Source organism: Perissodus microlepis, chromosome 5, assembly GCF_051167445.1.
Source record: "Perissodus microlepis isolate ML-2025 ecotype Zambia chromosome 5, ASM5116744v1, whole genome shotgun sequence".
In the NCBI taxonomy this organism is placed as follows: Eukaryota; Metazoa; Chordata; class Actinopteri; order Cichliformes; family Cichlidae; genus Perissodus; species Perissodus microlepis.
This window is the reverse complement of record NC_140465.1, coordinates 35,199,190-35,219,908: the sequence shown is the minus strand read 5'-3', so window position 1 is coordinate 35,219,908 and position 20,719 is coordinate 35,199,190. Positions and strand designations below refer to the sequence as shown.

The following is a 20,719-nucleotide window of genomic DNA, read 5'->3' as shown; positions in this document are numbered from 1 at the left end:
GTGAAACAATTTCAGATTAATGTTCCTCAATGTAAAACTGCGAATCTTTCTTAATATTTATACAAGTACACCAAGAGATTCAGAGGATCTGGAGAATTCTCTGTGCTCACGGACAAGACTGAAAATCAATATTGTAAAGCTGAGACTTCAGACTGTGATGGAAATCAGTGCACAGGAAGACTTCCAGAAATCCCGTCTGTGGTCACGGATCACCATGAAGTCCACAAATGCAGGTCAAAGCTCCAAGAAGGCAGAGAGAGAACATTCAGCTCGTTATCAGCACTCAGTACCAACCCACCAACCCACTGAGGGAGACGCAGACAGTCTGTACACAGCAGGAGATCAGTGTGTCATGATGCAGAGTGTTGATGTGCTGAGACTTTCATGTTTTTATTTTTATGGTGCTTTATTGTTTTAAGTCATTCTATTTTAAGGCCTTAGCATAGGTTTGGTTTTATTTGTTTTAAAGTTTTATTTTGTGGTGTAAAGTCTGACTGATTACGTTTCCCTCACTCAAGCTTGACTAATTTACTTAACTGAGTAGTCTGACACGAGGCATAAGGGCCAATCAGCAGTCAGGATGCGTTGCACCAGATGTCATCGTTAAGAAGGTCTGAACAGAGGAGACTTGATGTTTCCTGGAGAGATTTGTAGAGATGGGCTGAGTACTGGAGGGAGAGGGTACTGGGTTCTGGTTCAGCAGAACTTGGGACGAGAGAGAAGAACCCGAGAGTGGAACTTGAGTTGGGGCTGATCGGATTCTTCCTGTCTCTGACTCTGAGGCTGATGTGGCTCACTGCCTCAGCCGCTGATGGAGAACCTTGGAAGCGGTAATGGGAGGAGCTGCTACAGTCATGGACGTACTGCTGCTCTGCTGAGGACTCGTGGGTCAGAACCGAGGGAAGCTGAGCTCCTGAACGGTCGCAGGATTTAGGATTTCAACAAATTCTGGACTGAGTGGTACCGAACAGTCTGCTGGACGTCTCTGTTGTTTTGTCCTTTTATCGACTGCACCATTTTTTTCTGCACATTGTCTGGAAGTTTCTCACTGATACCAGTTTTAGGTTAACGTCAACTGTTTTATTGTTTTTTTATATCTTGTATTTATCCACAGGTACTTTGTTTATTGTGTGTGTGTTTTAATTATTTTTACAAATAATTATCTGCTTCACTCTCTGTCCGTGGCACTGTTCACACTGCTCTCCCCTGTCGAACCTAAATTAAAAAAAAAAAGAGATCTAGACTCATTTAAACCCAGGTGACATTGTCCACGCCATCGTTTGCAGCGCCACCACCTGCTCCATCGCCTGCAGCCACCATGCTGCCACCGGGTCTCGTCTTGACCCAGCCAGAGGTGTCGCCATGCCTGGTCTCATCTTGCCTGCCAAGCCACGTCCACGTCCAGCACATCCATGTCCGGGGCCTGTCAAGACAGCCCGTCCACGGAAACCCACCAAACCACCCAAGGTGTCACAGTTCGCATTCACACTATCGTCGACCACCTGCAAAGCCACCCGAGGGTTTTCGTACACGCCCATGTCACCGCCAGCCAAGCTGTCCAAGTGTGGTCAGTCATGCCCGCTTAGCCACCGCCACATACCATGTGGTCGCCCCCCTGATCTGCTCCGTGGCCACTGTTGGACTCTTGGTTGGCCCCCTGAACATTTGAACTATAGACCGTTGTGCCCTCGACCTCCAGGTCGGCCCCCTGAAAGGCTGAAGAACTGTCTGCTGAGCTTCAGTGCCTTTCACAGACTTTTGTTTTGCACTTTTTCATGACCTCCAGTTTTTTTGCTCTGACTTTGGTCAGTTTCAGTCTGTCATGTTATCATATGTAAGAGTGCAATAGAAGTGTTATAAAGTGTGACTCACAGCCTTCAGCTGAATTATAAAAACACACAGAGTCTCATGTATCTTAATCAACAGGTAGACTTCAGATTTTATGACATAACGCGTCATTTACAACAACTTAAATAACAGTTAGAGCTTTTTTATATCCGGCAATATAATGTTTACTGACAACCTGAGAATGTGGGCGTGGTTACAGTTTGTGTCCAAAGAAATTCAAAGCATAAAGTGAGCTATGATTCATCCACCCACTGAGCTGAGCTATAAACCTATTAACCCTAACCCTATTATGGTCTCCACAGGAGGCTGAAATGTTTTTATAAGACTTAATGCATGTGGTTTTTACGTCTGTAAACCTGATCCCAGAGATTTCCTGCTGAAGTCAGGTCTGAATGTAAACCTTCATTTGGACAGATGGTTTTTCATGTCCTACTGTCTTCCTCAGAAATCAATATGAATATAAATTTTCATTATTTCAGACTTTAGTTTTTACATGTTTTATAACACAGATTTTGTACTTTTTAAAACACGTTTCCTTCTTTTTATCTTTTTATTATTGTTATTTTTACAGATTTCAGAAAATCCCGGCACTGCCACTTTTCCTCTGAATGACACACCTGTGAGGAAATTAGATTTCACAACAAGCTGACTGCGTACAGAAGCCCTGATTTCCCAGATGTCACAGCCTGTGGAATAAAAGCCTTGTACGTCGGCCTTTGTACAGCACGTTATCTTGACTTCATAAAGAATCTGTAGGCGTAGAAGTTTCCAGTGACAGTTGTGGACTGAAGGTAGCCAAGCTTGAAGCTTGGTGGTATGAAACTCCCAAAGACACGAGATCCCTTCATCTCTACTACACAGCAAAATCTCCAGTGTTAAATTAACACTAGAGAGTGTCTATATGGGTCCACACCTCTGAGTGTTAAATACAACACTGTTGAGTGTTAAATTAACACTTTTGACAGTGTTATATGTTTAAAAGTAACCTAGTCAGTTTTGAAGATTAACAAAGACTAACACTGAGCAGTGCTGATTTTCTAACACTGGAATATTTCTAACATTTTGAGTTATTTTCCAGTGTTAGAAAATCAGCACTGCTCAGTGTTAGCCATTGTTAATCTTTAAAACTGACTAGGTTACTTTTAAACATATAACACTGTCAAAAGTGTTAATTTAACACTCAACAGTGTTGTATTTAACACTCAGAGGTGTGGACCCATATAGACACTCTCTAGTGTTAATTTAACACTGGAGATTTTGCTGTGCAGGTCTCATCTTAAATTTGTATTATTAATCACAACTGTTGCATATGAGCTATATATAATCTTCCCAGCAGCCCTGATAATGAAGATGATGGTGGTGATGCAGCATTAATGAAGTCTGATCCTGCATCTCTGCAGGATGGAGACAACACCCTCAGACGCTGCGCAGCTCTTTGATTCAGCTGCAGTAAAAATCCAGGAGGATGTAACCACATGACCTCAGCTGATGTTTCAGTATTGATTGGTGCAGTGTTGGGCGTAACATGCTCCAAAGGAATCTGTAACTTTAATCACGTTACATTTTTCAGTAATCCAATTTCAGTTATACATATAGTAGCTTGTTACTTCTATTACAAAGGTTCTTCAGTTATCTGCACACTGGCTGGGTACAAAGGGGGGAAAAAGTCAAGTTTTTTCTTCCTGGTTGTTCACACTGCAATCAGAGTAATTTAGTTCATGTGCAGAAGGTGGTGGTGTGATCTACAGCTTTTCAGGAGTCAAGATATGGACACCAATTTTAGTTTTATAGCACAAAAGGACATTCTAATGTGAAGCTAGCCAAGAACCCAGAGTGATGTTAAAGCTTAGTGAGTGCTGACCCGAGCCCAGGAGCCAGACCCTGAACTTCAACTGATGAGCAGTCAGGCTGTCTCATTAGGCTAGGGACTTGTGTTAGTTAAATAGTAATTATGCAACAATACGGGTGATGCAAACGTAATGTAACAAATTAATTTCTCTGGCAAGTAATTAACTAAGGTAAAGCACTTTGAGGGGCAGCACCTCATAGCGAAGAATCATATGTTAAGGTCTTCACAGTCATCCATTGCTGTGGAAGTCATCTGAGGAGGAAGCATCGCTTTAACACCGTTGGATCACTAATGAACAGTTACCGACTGCTGACAGAGAAACACTCATCCCAACACACCCTGTCAGTTAATAACTTCTATCTTCCTTTACAAAGGTTTGAACACACAAGCACATAAAAAAGTCACAAGAGTTTATTTTCATGTTTTTTGTACACTTGCAGAAATCTTTAAGCACTTTGTGAAATAAGTTTATAATACACAATCATCAGTTACAGCAGAAACACACTTACAGTACAAATGCAGTATCATCCATCCGCAGCATATGAGCAAGTTCAATAAGGAAGTTCTGTAATCACTCATCTTTGTAATCACTGTGTGTTCAGCTGCTAGTCTGACCACTACCACTTTTTGTCAATACTGACATCATTATTCTAGTCCAATCATCTTCTTGCACACTATCTTTAAGCCAATGAGCTTGCATGATTTAATTCTGTGTGCTCTGTATTCTCCCTTCTAGACTCTCAATTATGTAACCCACCTACTCCCCATCTCCACATCACCCAGTCACTCTGAGTCACTGGGATAACTGGGATTCCATTCTGCCATAAGATTATCATAGTCTAATTATCAATAAAACTGATTAATTTCTCAATAAATCATATTAAGTTCTCCCAAAGGATCTCTCCTTAATGAAATACTTTTATAAAAAAAAAAAGCATACAGGCTCATTTAAGATAATAGCAAAGCGATATGCATACTAAAGGAGGCACATTATACAGAGGTTCACCGACATTTAGAGCAGTTTCAGGGCTAAGTTCACCTTTGTTTTATCAGTTTAAGTCGGCTGATTCAGTGTGAGCTGCTGAATGTATTTCAGTCACTGAGCAATTTTATTTAACATGTTCACAATTCACCTTCAGATATTCATTCACACATAATCAAATGAACTGCTATGCAAAATGCAGTGTAACTCAATGAAAGGCTGAATTTCAACCTTTTCTTTCAAAATTCAAAAAAATTCAAAACAGTGATTTAATGCTCTTTGAAATTTGTTTGAAATTAATTTGCAAACTGATGATGATTCAGTTAATCAATGACGACACAATGCTCTCCCTACATAGGCTGCATTTGTAAGTTAAAAGTATCAGCATTAGTAATACTGACCCTGTAATGACTTAGTATTGGATCAAGATCAAAATTTGCTGTATCCCACAACCACTAAACTAACACAGAGAGGCAGACAATCTTGTTTCACTGTTGTAGCTTATTATATGATCCTGCTTCATCATCACATTACTTTTATAAAATGTCAAATTAAAATAAGACAACTTGCATTAAACAGCTCTGGAACAATTTTTAATTCTTCATAAAATTTGTCCAGGAAATAAAGAGTTCTTTATAACACATGAGTTAAACATTCTGGATAAAAGACATGGACACATACACGCATGCAAACTCACACTGAAGCAGCTGACTTAAATCCCCAAAATAGAACTGGATTGTGATGTGTGACATGGAGCTTTTCTTCCATCCTTTGCTTCAGACAACGTCAGGAGAATTTCAGAAGTGGAGAGATAATTCGATGAACTATAACACTCGTCTGTCAGACCCTCCTGGTGCTTTTGATCCCATTCGATTTGCTGTGGAATTGCAGAGAAAAAAAGCAAAACAAAAAACTAATGAATCTCAATAGAAATTTGTTTTCTTTAAAACAGGGTCAATGAATGAATGTATTATCCACACATCATGGGTAAGCTGATATTAAAGAAGACGATATTATACAAACTTACCTCGAGCATTGAGTAAAATTACACAACAACTATTCCAATTATTCCAAAAATGACTGAAACAATAGTAGCTCTCATCATCCCAGTCCCAGACCGCTCACCTGAAACACAACAAAAGATGAAGTCACACTCAAGATGTTACAGCAAACATGTACTTAACATAGGTTACAACCTCTGCATCGAAAACATATAAAAGGTGTTATAAAGTATATGGAAACTAATAAGTTAACAGTAAAACATGATTTACTAATGAAACCACAATAGCTAAAATCTCAGTTAAATTAAGAGAGTGTAAATACAAGTGTGTGGAAGTGTTTGACTGGGTCAAAGGAGCTTTCAAAGAAAAGCGCCTGAGAAGTCCAGACGCTTTTCTTTGAAAGCTCCTTTGACTACGATGACCTGGATGACTGAGAACCTTCACAGACAAGTGTTTGACTGTGCTGCCAACACCTGATGATTTATATATATGGATGTTCAAATTCATGCTGCCAACGGTCATTTTATTCACTTGTGATCAATCAGATAACTTCAAAATGTTTCAGTCTGTGTGATGAATACATCAATGTTACTGAACTGTATGACTCTGCAGGACAGATCAGAATATTTTTTTATGTTTTAAAGTCCAAGAGTGGATGGAAACTATTGGTGAAACTGCTAAAGAGGCCTAATTTTAAGAGCCACCAGTACCCCCAGCTTCCACTAAATTCATCACTGACTTTGAGTGAAGTTCACTGCATTGCTGAGTGTGTCATGCTCATTTAATACTATTACTTGTTAAGTTTGCAGACCTATAAAGTAGGTGATTTTTTGAAGTATAAAAAACAAAATACTTGCTTAATTTAACTTTAATGTTCTGAAATGTAGGTTTGTTTTTAGTTCTCATCCAAAGTTTTGAAAATCAGGAGACAAATAAAACGTAAAAGTTGCACAAATCGAAACTATTTACATTTACAGCTAAAGTTATTTTTGCTTTTCACCAAAACAGACTGTCGGGCTCATCAAAATGTGAGCTGAACTAAACCTGCTGCAGCCTGTTGGGCAGTGGGTTTACGGTTGAGTGGAGCGGCAGAAGTAAATGAAAAAGATTAGCTAGAGGCAAAAAAGAACATAATATTGCCACACAGAATGTAGCAGACTAATTATTCTATCTCGATTATGTTCTTTAGAAAGAATAATTGAAATTCAATTATGAGTTTTCAGAGATCTACTATACTAAGTGTTATAGTAGATCTATAACACTTAGATATGACAGACAAATCTTTCAGCTGCATATACACTTATACACAATAGAGTTTAAGCTTCACACCCGTTCTGTTACAATACCTATATAAAGTATTTACCCCGATGATCTGGTACCCTTTACTGCTTTAATATAAAAAGTCAGTATAGTTTGGCTTAAAACAAACAAACACTTTTCACTGGACATCCTACACAGGTCAGTTAAAATTGTCACTAAGATATGGTGGGAGAATGGCATTTGTCTAAATCTGCGTAGAGCTGGCTGTCCTCACAAACTGAGTGATCAGGTAAGACGACAAGTGTGTGTGTGTGTGTGTGTGTGTGTGTGGGGGGGGGGGGGGGGGGGGGGGGGGGGGGGGGGGGGGGAAGAGACCAAGACCAATGACCACACTAAAGGCCTTAAAAGCTTCAGTGGCACAGATGGGAGAGACTGTATATACAGAGTGTCAAAGAGAGCCCCTGTTGAATCAGGCTCATACTAAATATCCTGTGAAATTTGCCCAAACACACGTGGGTAAAGGTCAAGTGGCAGAAGGTTCTTTGGCCATCAGACTAGATGCTTTGTTTCACAAACACCAAACACTGCTCATCACCACAAACACACCATCTCCACTGTGGTGGTAGCAGCATCGTGCTTTTGGGATGCTTCTCAGCAGCTCTGGAACGCTTTAATATGTAGAGGGGAATATGGATGCAGAAATATAACACTAAATCCTGGAGGATAATGTCACTTACAAGAGAACTGCAACTTGGGTAAAGATTTATTTTTCCAGCAATGGTTCACAGACAACAAGGTTCTAGATTAGCCGAATCAAAACCCAGATCTCAATCCAGTCAAGAATTTGTGGTTGGAGTTGAAAAGAACCGTTCATGCTGGATCCTTAAATAACTTGACTAAGCTTGAGATTTTTTGCAAGAAAGATTGCAGTGTCCAGATGGGCCAGCCCGATTGAGACATATCCACACATACTCAATGACGTGACTGGAACTTAAAGTGCATCTACTAAATACTAACCTAAAGGGGGTTAATATTTATGAAATCACTTCTTTTACCTTACATATTTATAATTGTTTTAACTGAACTCGGTAGTATGTCCACTGAGTTGGAAATCTTTTTGTAGCCATCTCTTGACTTATACTTTTCAGTGAGCTGTTCTCCAAGTTGCTTGGTGTCATGTTGTCTTCATGTTGCAATTGTAGCAGAAATACCAATGAACCACAGACTGGACCTCACAGACACACGTGTTTTTACCGCAATCACCTGACACATACATCAATTGCACTCAGGCGATTTCCATTTCAGTAATTGTGACACTGATGGAGTCAGCTAGCTGAACCTCTGCTGAATTACATCAATCACTTTTATTTTAGACTATATATTTTTAATTCTTTCATTTAACTCAAGCTGAATTATGTTAACCATGATTTCATTGATTAATCCATAAAATAATGAAATATCCTGAGTAAATACTTTTTATAGGCATTATATAAAGTCTAATTGCATTACATTTGTTATGTTCAAGCTATCTGATAATGCTATTAAGGTTTTTATTCAATTATGTGTTTTAGCTCTAGTCTGACCACAAATGTCTTATTTTTGACACAGATTTAAAGCCAGTGGAAGTATACAGACTGTATAGTCTCAGGTATACAGTCTCAGATCTTCTTCTTCATTCTTCATTCACCACATGTATAAGAAAACAGCACTTCAGCTCTCTTATTCTATGACCTCAATAAGCACATAACTTAGGAGATTATGAACTTACTCACTGGTTTCAAACCTTGTAATGCAACATTTTTTAGTTATTTTGCAAATTACCATTAAAGCCAATTTGATTGGCAAGTCACGAGCCTATCAGGATGCAGTGGTTTCATAACACCATGCCAAAAACTCTCAGTTTGGGGCATCACTGGCATTCACTAACCAATCAGTGATGTGACTGCGGCTAAGTCTTTCTTATCCATTCACATCGATACACATTATAAGTCCTTTTTGTATTAAGTGTACGGTTGGGACGTTCTGGGAGTCCGTTTTCATCTTTGGTTTTCTTGTTTAATTTATTGATATTAGTTTAAAAACTGTCAGAACTCTCTCTCTTCTGTTTGTTTTTGTCTTTCTCTGTTTATATTTGATGCTATTTTTGTATTATTACATATTCTTTGGGTTTCAAGAACAATTTGGCACTCCATTTGTTGGGCTACTCTTAGCCTGGATTTAGGCACCAAAACATGACCTATTTTAAAAGGTTTGATGATTTCTTATCAGGAAACTTCCAGAAAGAAGAAAATTGAATTTTTTCATGAGACAGAGCTCAAATGTGTAATGTGTGTCATCTTACTTTTACTATATTGCCTCAGACATGTGCAAGACCACTGTGTATCATGTGTAACACTGATATAACAGCTTTTGTTTTTTCAGCTTAGTAGCATTTCCAGACAATTCACTACATGTCTTCACGAGTTAATTATTTGACCCTTTGTTTCTGTGCAGACATAATTCTGGGCATATATTCACATCTTTCAAAAGCAATAATTATCAGAATTGTTTAATGTTTAAAATGTCACTCACCACTAAAATATACATAGATATTCGTATGTGCCTGATGGTTGATTTCCTTCTGTGTGGCGACACAGCGATAGCGGTCAGTTTTTTTCACAGTAGTATTGACGGTGATGTGGAAGCGATCTCCAGTTTTAGAGACATGTGGCTTCCAAGAAGGAATGATTTGATTCTTACTGTCCTGCCACTCCACTGTAGGTTTGGGGTAAGCATTCTTAACATCACACTGAAGCAGCGCCCAGTCACTTGTATGATCACAATTTGTAACATAAGGCTCTTGAGCCGCACCTGTGAAAGCATAACAGACAGATTATGTAAGAACAATAGCAGTTAATTGGTTACTGCATTTTCTTTTCTAACACCACAGTTCTGACGCTTCAAGAGAAATTTAGTGTCTGAATTTTTACTCTAAACAATATTTGTGACTCACATAAAGAAATTTATACAGAGAAAAAGTTTGGACGTCTCAAAGTTTGAGTCATATAAAAAGATTAAAACGTTTTAGGCAATTAATAATGTAGTAACTGTTGAGGTTACAGAAAAGCCACTATCTCCAAAATAAATAAATAAAAAAAACACACATTTGAATCCACGTTTCCCTTAAAAAATTTGAAGTGGAGATAATTTTAATTTTTTAATTACACTGAGAGGGATGAGATACATTTTGAGCATATGCACCTTTAAGGTATTTTTCTATTGGACTGAACAGCTATGTCTAACAAACACAATGTCCGGATCAATAACAGATTTTGGGTTACTCAACTAATAATGAATTAGATAATGTAGCAAAAATAAAACAAAATCTATAAATATTTACACAAATTACAATATTTACAAATACAATTAAAACTGGTTTAATAAAAAAATGGGTAAATGCTTTGCAGGCTTCTAACCAACAGTAAAGTCGCTGGTGGATCAATGCATAGCTGGTTTAAGTTCATATACACACACAGAATATGACCATCAGTGACGCCATCTCAAACGTGACTCACCTGGCACGTTTCGGACCTTTAATATGCCCTCTGAAAGGAAACAAACACACACATGTTAGAGGTGACTGTGTTATCAGTAACTTGGCAGTCAGTTTGAACAGTCGTGCGTCTGATATATAAGGAAGAATTCACATTTATTCATTAAGTTATAGTTTATTTTATTTATTCCAATTTATTTTGTTTATTGAACCCTATGGACAACTCAGATCTTTGATAAGTAGACAGGTGCAATGTGTCACCAGGGTGCAGGGGAGGCATCCCCCCCTCTGTCCCCTTCTGGCTTCTTGTGCCTCAATTTTATCTCACAACTTAGACATTCACATTACTCACACTCTCATAACACATACATATAGGATCTTGGGGGTGGGCATGCTACACGGACTCCAAATTACCATCAGGGTGTACAACCTTACCCCTGGCGTCGTTGCCCACCTCTCAATTTTAAATACATGTAGACACTGAGGGCTATCAGGAGGGGCTATGCGTTTACCTGCTGCTCTCTGGCAGGTAGCTCCATGCCCTCCTGGGTTTTAAATGCACCTTAGAACACACATGCATCAACACTACATATGAGCGGGCGGAGGGAGGTTTTGGAGTCTTCTCTCACCCCCGTTCTCTGCGACCTGCTGGAGTGTGGGGCCTCCCTGCTGCTGCGGAGTTGGGGCGGTCTGCTTCTCCCCACCGCAGGGAAAAGGGTAACACCACCTGGGTCTGGGTGCAGTTTCCCCCTCCAGGGGCAAGGGTACCTAGACCCGGTTCGTAGAGTACGCTTGGGGAGTGTGATTGTGTGTACAGTGTCTCTTTATGTTTGTCTCCACGTTGGTTGAGTGTGGAGTAAGTGCATATGAGAGCATGAGGGTGGGAATGGATGTTTGTATCTGTGTGTGCCTGTATGTCTGTGTCTATATGTCAGGTTGGGTATCAGACGCCACCTCTCTGGGGACATCTCAGGCCCTCTAAGGTATGGAGGCCTATCTCCCCCCACCACTTCCCCTGCCGGTGGCAGACTCCCTCAGACATCGGTGTGTTGGTGGTTCTTTGTGTCCGGGGATGGGCGTCCAGGTACACACCGGCTCACTCCTTGGCGGCTGCTTATCGGGGCCTGGAGCCTGGGGCTCACTCGGGCCCCTTCGGAGGTGGGGTGCCCTCGGCCTCTCGGCCTGGGGCTCGGTCACTCAGGCGCAGCTGGCTGCCGGCGGAGCTCACGGGCATGTCACTGCAACCCCCCCTGGCTTCTGCTCCGCGGCTGCTGAGTGACCCCTCATCTGGGACTCTCCTCAGCTCTTTCTGGGACAGTGGCGCGGCTGCCCCTCTGTTGGTCTTCCTTGGTCTCTTGTGTTCTGGGGGCCTCTGGATGTCTGGAGTCTTGATCTCCTCCATACCTGCTTCATGCCCTGGAGGACGGGGCTGTGGCCCCCCCACACCCTCTAACAGATCATTACATGAAGGAACCTTTTAAAAACAAGCGCGTCCATGCTCACAGGTGTACACACGGGTGCTCACACACACAAACTACACCCTTTTTGGCTCCTACCTCAAAGCACACTGTGCGCTGTCGATCTTACGTGCTGCACAATAATGTTTAACATTTAGTATTTACTGTTATCCATATATCATCGTGATGTTGTTTATTGTATTACTCTCGTTTTCTTCTGCTTGTTTTCTTTTTTCTTTCTCAACAGGTGATCCAGGTGATTGATATTTGTATTTTTTTGTCTGCTTATTTAGTTGGTTTTTGTTTTTTTGCCCTTTATCCCCGTCCCTCTTCTCCGCTGTTTTTCCCCCCTCTTCCTTTCTCCCTTTTCTTTTCCTCATTCAAGTCTGTCCCGTATCTAGCAAGTGAAAATAAAAAAATAAATAAAATAAACAATAAAATGTGAATCAAATAGACCACTACGGCAAAGCTGGGATGGTCAATTTGGTAAAGTAAATCCGTTGGGCATCTTTCCTCGCCTTTAGACAATAATTCTGATGGCAAAAGAGCCAAACGGGACAGGCAAAAAAAAAAAAAAGTAGACAGGTGCAGGGCCAGCATGCACATGGGAAAGTCTCAGCTTTGTTCACTAAATATTGCAAATTTCACTGCAGGTGTACTATGGGGGTGAGGCCCTGCCAGATGTGCATGCTGACTGTTTCATCTGTAAATAATCAGCTGATTTATAACAGCACTCACCAACAACAAGCTCAATGCGGGATGTTTTTACACTGGACTGGATCATTGGAAAACTACAGGTGTAGATTCCGTTGTCCTCCAGCTTAGTTTTATTCATTCTTATGGAGGCGTTGCCGTGCTTCAGCTGTTCTGGAAAATGTGAGACTCGACCTTTGAATTCATCATCTTGACCTCTGCTATATGTGCCGGCATCAAACATGAACACCTCCTTTAGAGGAACTGTTCCTTCCTTCTTCCAGACAAACAGTGCTTTCTCAATGTTCTGATGGGTGCTGAGGGAGCAGGGTAAAATGACATCATCATCTTCCATCACAATCACTCTGCTGTCAGGTGGTCCTGAAAGACAAAACATGAATTAAACAATGTGTTCAGATACAAAGTGATGAGGATATAATGAGAGTCATTTATGAGTCAGAGACAGCCAATCAGAAGAAAGTTCATGCTTGATTTTTACTAATCATGAACGTAAAAAAAGGTCTAAGTTTAATTAAAAAAAAAAAAAGAAAAGCCAGAAGAATATAATCAGCAAACTTTTTTACTATAAAAATCATATATTTTAGCTCAGTTCCCCTTCATAAAAACAAACTGATTAAACTGGCCTGGACAAAAATTATGGTACCTCTAGAAAAGAGTAAAAATAAGATGACTATAGGGAACTTAAACCGAGGTGTGTCCTGTAATTATTGTCACAGATATCTTCTAACTTGTAATCAGTCGGCCTATTTAAAGGGTGAATAGTCGTTAATGTGCTGTTTGATGTTCCTGCACCGCACTGAACATGAACCACAGTGAGCTAAGGACAGAGCTGTCTCAGGTGATGAGACTGACAATTAAAGACAAGCATGTTAAAGGTAAAAGCTATAAGACTGTCTCCAAGCAGCTTGATGCTTCTGTGAATACAGAATAATATACTGTATCATTCATGTTTTTAGGGACACACTGGATATGAATGCAAGAGGAAAACTGATGACAAATTTCATCAATAAGTTCCAAGAGAAAAGAGATTATAGGTGAACTAAAGTGTAAAATCACACCAGCCGTTACTGTTTGAGCCAAAGTGGACTTAATGGAAGACGACCGAGGAGGACACCAGTGTTAAAAGCAAATCACAAAAAGCATGAATAGAATTTGCCATTTAGTCATTTTCTGCAATGTCAAATCAGCTCAGATGCAAAAATAAGGCTTATAAAGAAAATAACACAGCGCCTGCTCTGAAACATGGAGGAGCCTCGGTTATGTTCTTGGGCTTGCTTTGGTGCATTTGGCACAGCAGGTTTTAAAAATCTCAAGACTATCAAGGCATCCTGGAGTGAAACGTAGTCTCCAAAAGGCACCCTTCAAACCTGAGACAGCTGAAGCAGTTTTCTCCTGAGGAGCGTCGACGAGTGCAGACGTCTCACATTACAATGATCGCCTCCGAAGGTTGTGTAGTAAAGTAATTAAGGGGACCATTTTTGTCCAGGACAATTTCATTTTTTAATCATTCTGCTGAACAACAATTCAAAAGCAGTGTCTGGTTTTCATTAGTTAATTTTCAGTAAATGTTTATTGTCAGTTTAAAGTTTCTTTCTTTTTAATCGAAGGGTCCATATTTGTGTATTTGATGATACTGAAAAATGATTCTTTTTGTGTTTCCTGTATTATTCATCCTCTTCAGTCTCAAAAATACTGATTCCCAGTATCTCAGCTGTAACAGTTTTCTATAAGAGTTTATGCCAGGAGTTCAGGGCAGCTGTTTTTTGTTGTTGTTGTTTTTTTAACCACACAGACATGCTCTAATCATACAGCAATAATCAATAACATCAACAACTTCAAAAACACAAAGTGCTCAAATATCTAATCTTCATCTTTTGGGCACTCAGCAAAGTCTCTGACAGCACAGCTCAAATCCAAAGTCTTCGTCCTGCTCTCTGCTCTCCTTCCTCTTTTCAGCAGCACGTTTTTGCTTTGCTGTTCTTGTTAAACATAATTTAAAATGCTGTTAACTGCTCTATAAGACGCTCACTGAACAAAGTGCTGCATCACTGACAGAACACAGAGGGAGAGGTCCATTAAAGTGAACTCTCTCTCTCTTTCGGGAAATGGACTTCTGCTAATATGACTGCATCCGCTTGATGCGGTATTTTTACACAAACGACTGCATGTGAAGTAGAGGCACACTCCTTGATAGGCACTTTGACTGGCTCCTTCCTGCCTTTAGTGCTTCTTCCCCATCACACATTGTGCTTTGTGTGCAGGGGTGACAGAGGTGGAGAGGAAAGTGAACAAACAAGAGATTCTTAGAAACAGATGTGCATGTGCAGGACACACCTCATCCGTTTCCTGAAGATGCTGAAACTTGACTTTCTCGCTCAAGCGTGACTGAAAACAGACAAATATCTAAACTACTGTTGTTACCACAAAGCTGCGTGGAAAGATTGTAATGTCATTTCTTAATTTCTGATTTGATGCAAAGATCTTCACACTTTTGTGTTTATGGGGAAAACAAACACAGGAGAATTTGGCAAGATAACAAGAAACATATTAAACTCATAAACATCCAGCAGGTCACCAGTGAGCTACATGTGCTGGTGTTAGGTGTAGACTGGCTTTTAGCTACACGCTAAACAAGCAGTTTCAGAAAGTAGAAGATGTTGCCTCTCGGTTCAAGTGTCTCATGAGCATTTTGGTCTTGCAGTTCTTCTGGGATGATATTTCTATTTAAGTGTGGCAAGTGCATAAAAAATCCATATAAAGAGATAAAAGTGAACATAACCCTGCCTCTAACCAGGTCACTGGTGACCATGTGGCTCATCAGAGGTTAACGAAAGTTTCTGTGACAGCAGGTTTCTTCATTTCCACTTGATGAAATATCACCAATTCAAGCAGCAACAGTTTCAACACTGTGAGGCCAAAAATGTTTCACTGATAAAGATTTGAAACACATCCAATCTGTGTCCTTTTCACCAGCTGAGCTCTCAAAAATCTTCCTGAACCTGCACATCGCAGTCAGTAACAGCCTCATGTTAATGGGCCACAGAGTGTTTTAACTCTGACTGTAGAAAACCTCAGGAAATGGAAATGGAGCCTACTGTTCATCTTTGTAGTCATATTACTCCTACGGGCCTCTTCACTCATTGAATCACTCGCTCTGAGAACTGGGACTAAAACACAAACAGACCCTGAAAGAGTTAAAAAACTAAATAAAATTATATGTTATGCATGAGAGACCTGTGGATGAGTAAAAGCCAACATCCACTCTGACAGCATCCAGTAACTCAGCGCAACATTAGCAGAAAACAGCTGCTATTGAGACTGGAGATCCAGAGCCCACAGCTCAGTGGGATCAGGGCTGGACTGGTAATCCGGCCCGATGGGTCAATTTTCTTTTCCTTGTCAATATAATTATTCAGGCCACCTTCTCTGTGCACTGGTGCACCTTGCAGAACAGAGTTTAGTGTGGAAGACGTGTTTGATAAAGATGGACAAAGAAAAGAAAAAAAAGTGGAGCTGAAAAGCTGAGAGAGAAACAGAAAAAGAAAATGGAAACAGATGCAGCCAAATGTGTCACGTTAATAGTCAGGGCTGCTGCACCGTCACCAGCAGTACCACCAACACTTTTAACAAACCCTGGAGGTTCCACGTAGGTTAGCACTAGCTAACAAAATTAACTGCCATCACCCCTGTCTGTAGTTGGGCCAGATTGTTGGGGTAGAAGTGAAGGAGAGAGACACAAAGAGCTATTTTACTTACCTAAGTCCTGCTAAGTAATGCATCTTTTAAACAGAAAATAATGTAATTATATGACTAATTGTTCGATTTCCCTGTTTTTTTTTGCATGCACTACTCAGTGTTATCATTGCTTCATGTGCACATATTTAACCTGGGTGACCGATCATGGTGGGTCACCTGGGCCAAAATTGCTAGGGACAATATTTGTCCAAGTCCGGCTCTGAGTGGGATCAATAGTGAGCAGCATGGAGATAATGAGCTGACCCTGATAGAAAGGAGGAGTGGATCTGAACTAGATGATGTCCAGCAACCTCCAATCACAGATGAATGTACTGAGCTGAAGATGGAGATTGTGCCCAAACTCAAGGTAACCACCCAACTGAGAGCACAAGTCCCCAGGCTTACAATATCAAGGGAGATGCTCAGAGATGTGAACATTGACCTGGGCAAAAGGACGGTACAGAGGCTCTGATCACACTAACACCAGAACAGGATAGCGTACAGTGAGCACCACAACCAAGAAGCTGGGAAAGTGTACAAGAACATCTGTGCTGCATTGAACTGGAAGTCCAAATGTCCTGATGGGAGACACCACCAATGATGGTTGAGAGCAGCAGGGCTGTGGTTCTGAGGGACAAGCAGCTGCTGAACAACCAACCAGATACTGTGGTGGGTAACAAGGAGCAGAAGACTGCAGGTGTGACAGAAGACAGTGACAGGAAGAAGGAGTGTGAGGAAAAAAAGAGTACAGGGGCCAAAGAGCTCCAACTCTGAAACAGGAAGAGAGACAGAGAGACAGAGTGTGTGTGTGTGTGTGTGTGAGTGTGTGTGAGAGAGAGAGAGAGAGAGAGAGAGAGAGAAATAGAGAGGTTAATTATTCTCTGTTCTATGAGTCGTTTTATTGTTGTCGACCCACTTTAAGAGAACATAAAACTTTAGTTGCATTAAAAAAAATCGCATTCAGACACAAACAAACGTCACACCGTGTCAGCAGGATGAAAGCAGAAATGTGTTTACAGGAAGCGGCGCACCTGAGGTTAAAACACGTCAGGATGGAATAATGAGCATCTCTGATAACTGATCATAAACACTAAAGAGAATAGTTTCGTTTCATTGTTGAAGATGCTGCACATTAATCTGCCCTCTCATTATTTTACTCTGAAACGCGGCTGCGTTAAAAGCTGATGTCACAGGTGTAGACTCCGCAGTCATCCACCCACTAACGCAGCAGCCTGAGCAGCGTTAAAGCTCCATCCTCTGCTGTGGTTATCAGTCTAAATCAATGAGTTTCTTACCGGATTCAGCAGCAAACGTCAGTCCGGACAAAGTCAGGAAACAGAAGCTCAGAAACAGAAGTGGTGGAAGCTCCATGTCTGCAGAAACCCTCTGAGGATCAAACGTTACAGCATCTCTTTTTTAAAAAAGAAAAAAAAAGAAAAAAGAGCTCGGAGCCACTCCTCCTCCCGCACTGACGCACTCCACAACACTTTGAGTTTCTATTCTCTTAAAGCAGGAAACCATAACTGCACTTCCGGTGTGATATATCGCAACATCAGCGCCTTTTAGATTGAACTTGTTTAACAGCGACAGTTACACAGAAACGCGGAGAGAAGAAAGATTAATGAGCAGAGATGGCATATTATTATAAAAAGGTTAGGCTGAGGTAAAGAGAAAGGACGCTCCCACCACGGAATCTGCAGCCTTTAAGGTCAAAGACAGCTGCAGGTTTTTTTTTTTTTACACTAATATGACCTATATGATGAAAACACACACACACACACACACACACACACACACACACACACACACACACACACACACACAACTGAGGCTGTTCCTGCTCCTCCTCGTAATAAATACAGATTAACCAGGTTGTTCATCTAATACAATAAAAACTAAAACCGTGTTGTACAAATGGAAACATTAATGTAAAGCGCTCACACAGATTCATACAGTGTTTTGGACACTAAACTACTGCACAGAGCTTTTCCTCTCATATTGCTGATTTGTCTGCAGCATCTCTCTTACTTCTTCTAACCTTTTCATATTTTTCTAATATTATAATTTTAGTCTTTATTTGTAAATTCAGCTGCTGTTGCTGTGATGACTGTGATTGGTTGGATGTTTCCAACACCACCTCTTTCACATGAACACGTTCATGCTCAGAAACTTAAAGACTTTGGGTCAACTTAGCTGATAATCAGCTTTATGTGCCATCTTATCCTGATCAACAATCTCAGGTGAAATTAATCCAGATAACACAAAGAGACCCTGGTTATCTGCACCTTGCTGAGCAGAACGGTGTCCTGGTATTCAAAGTCACTGCCTCTGTTCCTTCCCCGTTACACCTGCCTCCCTCTCATTCACACACATGTATTCAGTCTCACGTCTACTGACTTCCATTCCTCTTCTCTCCAGCACATACCTCCACCTCTTCAGGCTCTCCTCCACCTGCTCTCTACTCTCACTACAGATCACAGTGTCGTCTGCAAATATCAGAATCCACAGAGACTCCTGCCTGACCTCCTCTGTCAGCCTGTCCATCATCACTGAACAAGAAGGAGCTCAGATCCTGATGTAATCCCACCCCCACCTTGAACCCACCTGTCATTCCTACTGCACACCTCACTACTGTCTCTCTGTCCTCACACATGTCCTGCACCGTCAGTTAGTCATCTGGACTAACCGTCTTTCTGCTCTTCATCGTCTTCGCGGTCCTCACTTCCTCTTTCATAAAGCTCTGTACTTCCTCATTCACTAACTGTCCTCCATCCATCCTCATCTCTCTCATAGAGCTAGAAATGAACAGAATAGATCAGTTTTAACCAAAATGTTGTATTTCTTCTATTTAACATGGACACATTAACGATAAGCAATAGGTCCACATTTCTGTCCATAATAGGAAAACACAACGAACCACTCATGAATCCTTGTGCACAGAGCTAATCTAATCTAACACTATCTTAATTAATAGGATGTGGTGGGAAATGACGTGGGTTAGATTCTGAAGAACAGACTTTATGACTCACTTGGCCTCATACCAGCGGATTTTTCAAATTGTGCTTTGTGTAAACAAGGTTTAAATAAAGTTTAAAGTCTTTTTACAGCCAGTAATGTAATGTTTACTGAGAACCTGAACATGTGGGCTGATAGTTTCATCCACCCACTCAGGATGAAGGAGTTGAACTATGAATCTACTAAGCCCCCACAGTATTAACTGACTGTTAACTGGCTGTAAGGTTAATAGTTTAAAATTACTTTGGGATTGCTACTGAAGGTGTGTATTTTATTATTATTGCTGAGTGTTATCTCAGGATTAAATACAGGAATGATTTATGACAAAGGCTACAAAGTCAATGAGGAAAAAAGATCCAGTTCCACTCTCATGTTCACTTTGTACCTCAGTTTGACAAAAACATGTGCAAGAACTGACGGCCTGTAGAATAATGGCTTTATGTGTCAGCATTATTATACACACATGCACTGACAGCATATTATCTTCAGTTATCAGAGAAAACTGTGGCACCTGTGACAGTGGAAGAAGTATACAGATATAGGAGTTATATTTTCTGTAGGACTGTCTGACCTTTGTTTCTGTGGAGGAGAAAAAGGAGATTATATTTTTTTTACAACAGAGCCATATCTTTGTAAACATGTGGGACGCACTAGTTATTAACCTGCAGTGACTCAGGAATGTGCAACCATATAAACAAGGTGAGTCATGAAGGTGGGCGAGTAGAAATAAAGAAGCATGAAATTTCCTGTTCAGTGTAAAAGACCAACCTTTGTTTAAAGATGAAGAATGAAACCCTGCGTGAAATGTTTAGTTGTGTTTGGTTTCTGACCTCGAGCTCAAAGCACAGATGATGGCATGAAAGGATGATGCTGACTGAATGTGACTGAAGAGCAGAGCTGGAGGAAAGCTGCATGTGTTTGCTGTCATTCAGGGATTCAGGCTTTTTTGTTAACAGTCAATCAAGTTTTTAATCAAAGGATTTCATCGCTTGCTCGGTGCATTTAAGACATTTTAAATCGGAGTGTTACCAGAGCTGTGACCTCTTCAGACCTCATCCTCTTCTCCAACATGAACCTTTTCCAAAATGTGTCTGTGACTCTCAGAGTAGAGCTTTGGGCCAATTCATACAGCAGCCACGAGGCTTTATGGTTTATATTTCCTGAAGATCATTTCAGCTCTACTACATGCCAGAGAGTGAAGATAAAACCTCTCGTGGCTGCAGTCGCCTCTCTTCCTTCTCGCTTATTCTGGGGTGATCCACAGTGACAAACATAAAAAAGGTTAAATTTCAGAGCAGGAGAAGGACGCATACTTTCTCTGAGAAA

At 40.7% G+C, this 20,719-nt stretch overlaps 1 protein-coding gene across 2 annotated transcripts; it reads right to left on the bottom strand.

Moving 5' to 3' along the window:
- Nucleotides 1-4,090: 4,090 nt before the first annotated feature.
- LOC146387778 (CD276 antigen homolog) lies at nucleotides 4,091-17,984 on the bottom strand. Of its 2 annotated transcripts, XM_084929618.1 has the most exons (6): nucleotides 17,674-17,984; nucleotides 12,668-13,003; nucleotides 10,495-10,524; nucleotides 9,512-9,790; nucleotides 5,707-5,804; nucleotides 4,091-5,556 (listed from the first exon to the last, which is right to left on the bottom strand). In XM_084929618.1, the coding sequence occupies exons 1-5, from the start codon at nucleotides 17,747-17,749 to the stop codon at nucleotides 5,725-5,727; spliced, it is 801 nt and encodes a 266-aa protein (XP_084785744.1). In that variant the 5' UTR covers nucleotides 17,750-17,984; the 3' UTR covers nucleotides 4,091-5,556; nucleotides 5,707-5,724. The 2 variants fall into 2 exon arrangements, with proteins under 2 accessions (XP_084785744.1, XP_084785745.1); XM_084929619.1 differs by lacking the exon at nucleotides 10,495-10,524 and having other exon boundaries at nucleotides 17,674-17,974.
- Between the last annotated feature and the right edge of the window lie 2,735 nt (nucleotides 17,985-20,719).

What these genes read in the sequence shown, in the direction of transcription:
- LOC146387778 (XM_084929618.1), bottom strand. Translation starts at nt 17,749, where the DNA reads ATGGAGCTTCCACCACTTCTGTTTCTGAGCTTCTGTTTCCTGACTTTG. An exon ending in GACGTTTGCTGCTGAATCCG is followed by an intron (nt 13,004 to 17,673) that starts GTAAGAAACTCA and finishes TTTGTCTTTCAG; the next exon opens with GACCACCTGACAGCAGAGTG. An exon ending in CCGCATTGAGCTTGTTGTTG is followed by an intron (nt 10,525 to 12,667) that starts GTGAGTGCTGTT and finishes GTTTCCTTTCAG; the next exon opens with AGGGCATATTAAAGGTCCGA.